General features: G+C 35.8%; 1 protein-coding gene across 1 annotated transcript; it reads left to right on the forward strand.

Moving 5' to 3' along the window:
- Positions 1-2203: 2203 nt before the first annotated feature.
- Positions 2204-4326, forward strand: ACS2 (1-aminocyclopropane-1-carboxylate synthase). Its single transcript, XM_003525828.5, has 3 exons — positions 2204-2496; positions 2599-2891; positions 3005-4326. Exons 1-3 carry the CDS (start codon positions 2350-2352, stop codon positions 4005-4007), a joined length of 1443 nt encoding a protein of 480 aa, XP_003525876.2. The 5' UTR covers positions 2204-2349; the 3' UTR covers positions 4008-4326.
- Positions 4327-4631: the final 305 nt, after the last annotated feature.

A 4631-nucleotide genomic window follows, 5' to 3' on the forward strand; every position in this document is an offset into this window, starting at 1 on the left:
TTGATTAACAATATATAATTATATCAATCTCAATTAAAAAATAAGTTATTTCCCTAAATAGTTATTCATTAAAATTTGATATAAAAAAATAAGTCATTAAAATTAAAATCCCTATTAAATGAAGAGTATTTTAAAGATAAATTCATAAAATAAAATAAAATTAGTTAGAATTTATTTACATTTAAACCTAAGACCAAAGTAGTTTTTTGTTTATATTCAAATTTGGAGGGAGAGTATAAAATAACATATTGTAAAATATATAATAAAAGATATTTTATTATCAAAATGAAAACTTTTATTTAATAATTATATTGATTATTAGTAGCAATCCATTAGTTTTAATTAACTAAAGAAATTTTCTCCAACATTATGTTGGTCTGTGTAAAGTTAGGCTAAATCTAAATCTTTTAAGTAAGATTTTTAGATTGAGTTTTGAAAATAAAAATGACATGATGAATAGAAAATATCTTATTAAAAATGATCGACTAAATTCTATAATAAAAATTAATTATCAATGTTAATAAATATTTTATATTTATAAATGGTAAAAAAAAATCACTGTTTTTTGATTCTCAGCTCAAGGGTCACCTTTCTCAAATTTGTTAACATTGTAATTATTTATGTTTGAGTTATTGTTTTTTTTTTATCTCACCTTCTACATTTTGTATTGGAGTTCTTCCCATGAACAAACTCACCAATCTTCAACCTTTATAGATATCTAGAAAGTATTAGCCTTCATCAATTCCTTTTAGTGTGGGCCTCACCTGATTGAGAACCTTTGTTGTTGTAATTCTATATTCATAGAGAACAATCTATTATTATCGTCGTTACATCAAAACCTGGATTTTAAATTAACGTATTTTTTTAATTATGTAATCAATCTTTATTGGTTGAAGGAATAAACAGTTCTATTTCTTGTAAGTACGGTTGGAATTTAATTTTTTGTGATAAATAAACAAAATTTATGCATAAAGTCCACGACTAGCTTTTGAATATCAGAGCCTTGAACCCCAAAAAATGTTCCTTCTCTTCTATTTCAATTGCAACAATCTACCAAACAAAATTAAAAGGGAACTTTTTAGTTTTGGTCATAAAGGCAAGACCTATTTTAGGTAAACAGAGCGGGCATTGACTCATGTCACATGGCAACTTGCATTTCTATATACACAATTTTACTTGCTTAGCTTTCTATAGTATATGGTTCAAAACCCATTATCGCGATAACAATAATATTAATAAAAAATCCCAAAGTTTGACCAATGAAAAATCGATATGCTTACGTGATATTCCGTAATCTCTAGCTACGAGAGCATAATTGAAATGTATATGGAACGGGAGAAACATATCAGCGATATTGTCTTGATGCCCAATTGAGATTCTATATTCATGACTCCAAATGAACAAATTTGTTAGTTTGCTATAGTGCCAATATAGTAAACGAGGATCAAGAGAGAGAAAAGAAGAGCATTGGGGGCATGTTTGGGGAAAGGTTAAAAAGTGGGTTGAAGAAAATGGCCGACACAAAATTGGACTGGGTTAGGGTTAGAGGGAGCATATGGGTCATACCATTGGGTCATTGTTAAGCCTCGAATGGACCTCGTGGGTCACACTGACCCACTTTCCATGAGATTTGCTGTCGGTACAATTAATAGGAGTTGAGTTGATGGCAATAAAAACAAGAAACAGGACAAAAACATTCATTATTTCTTGACTCGCATAAACTCGAAACACCACGCGAGATTAAACCCGGTGGGGGACACTTTCCTCAAAATAGTGTCAATAACATTTTTAGTCGCTGCTCGTTATTGAGCGTGGACTTCTCGTGACATGGTTGGGGCGGTGCACAAAAGCGCTTTTAAAATTAAGCCCATTTATTCAGAGGTTCTGTCTCCTTCTTTTTCACTGTGGACAAAAACAGTTTTTTTCTTAACCGAGTTTACCAGAAAAATAAAATCTTCTTTAATTCAAAATTTAATAAAAAATTATTTTCATCAAATATTAAATTAAATATTATTCGAACTATTCAACATAATTTTAATAATTATAATGTATTAATCACTTCTATCCCTCATTTATTATTTCTCTCTTCTCAATAAAGTCTACATATTTTATTAGTGAAAATAGTTTCTGCATTACCACGGCCTCTACCCCTTTAGGACTTTGCATTATAAATATATATTAACCAACCAACCTTACTACACCACACACCAATTCGTCTTCAATAACATTTCACTCCAAACATTCTCTTCTCTTCTCCTTCTCCTTCATACCTTCCTTGAGAAACCAACCTAGTTGTGACAACATCTTCATTCCTTCCCAATTCCTACCATCCAAAACACAAAGGAAAAAATGAGACTTTTGTCCACAAAAGCAACGTGCAATAGTCACGGCCAAGATTCTTCATACTTTTTAGGATGGCAGGAATACGAGAAAAACCCTTACGACAAGGTCCATAACCCCAAAGGGATTATCCAAATGGGTCTCGCAGAGAATCAGGTAGTTCATTTTTCTCACAAGCCCAATCTTTCTACAACCTTATAACAAACTTTAATGTTGCATAACATGTTTGACTCACAAAATTTAATTATCTTTTTGCAGCTCTCATTCGACCTCCTAGAGTCATGGCTCGCCAAGAACCTTGACGTGGCAGGGTTCAAGCGTGACGGCAAAACCATATTCAGAGAACTCGCTCTCTTCCAAGACTACCACGGTCTCCCTTCATTCAAAAAGGCATTGGTGGATTTCATGGCCGAAATCAGAGGAAACAAAGTCACTTTCGACCCCAACCACATCGTTCTCACTGCCGGCGCCACCTCCGCAAACGAAACCTTAATGTTCTGTCTCGCTGAACAAGGCGAAGCATTCCTCCTCCCCACTCCTTATTACCCAGGGTGCGTAATATTTACATTGTTTAAATTTTATCACTACCTTGGTGAAACAAGTTATAGTGTATTTTATGTCCATTCATTCATTCCTCTGACTTGGGTTTATGAACTTTTTGCAGATTCGACAGAGACCTAAAGTGGAGAACCGGGGTTGAGATTGTTCCAATACAATGCAACAGTTCCAATAGCTTCCAAATCACGGAGGCAGCATTGCGACAAGCGTACGAGGATGCGAAGAAGCGCAACCTAAGAGTGAAGGGCGTTTTGGTCACGAACCCGTCGAACCCGTTAGGCACCACGATGTCTCGGAGTGAACTGAACCTTCTCGTCGACTTCATCAAAGAGAAAAACGACATGCATTTGATAAGCGACGAGATTTACTCCGGCACAGTTTTTAGCTCCCCGGGCTTCGTTAGCGTCATGGAAGTTCTCAAAGAACGAAACGACGTCGTCACTGACAACGGAGTCTGGAACAGAGTTCACGTCGTCTATAGTCTCTCAAAAGACTTGGGTTTGCCGGGGTTCCGCGTCGGCGCTATTTACTCCGAAAACGACACCGTAGTTGCCGCGGCAACGAAGATGTCGAGCTTTGGTCTTGTCTCTTCTCAAACGCAGTACCTTCTCTCAGCCATGCTGGGGGACAAGAAGTTCACCAGAAACTACATCGCTGAGAACAAAAAGAGGCTTAAACGACAGCAGAGAATGCTCGTATCGGGGCTATTGAAAACCGGTATTTCATGCCTTGACAGCAATGCGGGGTTGTTTTGTTGGGTAGACATGAGACAACTTTTGCATTCGAACACGTTCAAGGCGGAGATGGAGCTGTGGAAGAAGATAGTGTACCAAGTTGGGCTTAACATTTCGCCAGGCTCCTCGTGCCATTGCACCGAGCCGGGGTGGTTCCGCGTGTGTTTCGCGAACATGTCCGAGGAGACTCTGGCCTTAGCCATGAAGCGCTTGAAGAACTTCGTGGCGGCTGAGTCTCAGAGGAATAGTTCTAGTGGTTGTAGTGCTGGTGCTCTGTTGAACAACAACAACGGAAGCTTCAAGAGAAAGTCCCTCACTAAGTGGGTTTTTCGGTTATCGTCTCGCGATCATCATCGTGAACAGGAAGAACGGTAGCCTGGTCGTCTGCTAGTTTGTGTCACTCATGCACAAATTCATTTTGATTTTAATTCTTTTTTTCTTTTTCGGCCTCCCCAATATTTTTGGTGGAGTAGTCCAAAAAAATGTCAATTTTTTTCTTTATTTTTTTTGTGATAAAAAATTAATGTAGAAAGAGAGAGAGAAAAAAGAAAGCACTCTGCCCATGTGGATGTGAAGTGTGGGCTTTCTAGTCAGCCTTATTATTTGTATAATTGTTCTTCCATATATCAGTCATTAATTCCCCTACCTTCAAAATCTCCTAAGTATCACATTAATGAAAACTTTTATTTATACTGTTACTTATTTATTTCTCCTATCATATGCAAATCTTCTTGATACAATCAATCAGAAGTTTGATTACTCTGTAATGTAATGTTAGCTCATGTGATTACATTTTAGATCATATTACTTTAATAGACTATGATCAATTTACTCATCATACACAGTTGAATATAAATATGATGTTTAAGATAATTATTATAAATATATTAAATAATATCATAAAATCATAAAATATTGTAAACAAAAGAAAGTAATATGTATGAAGTTTGATATACCATGCCGTATTATCTTATTGTTATGTGTGCTTGTGGCTTCTTT

Source organism: Glycine max, chromosome 5, assembly GCF_000004515.6.
Source record: "Glycine max cultivar Williams 82 chromosome 5, Glycine_max_v4.0, whole genome shotgun sequence".
Classification (NCBI taxonomy): Eukaryota; Viridiplantae; Streptophyta; class Magnoliopsida; order Fabales; family Fabaceae; genus Glycine; species Glycine max.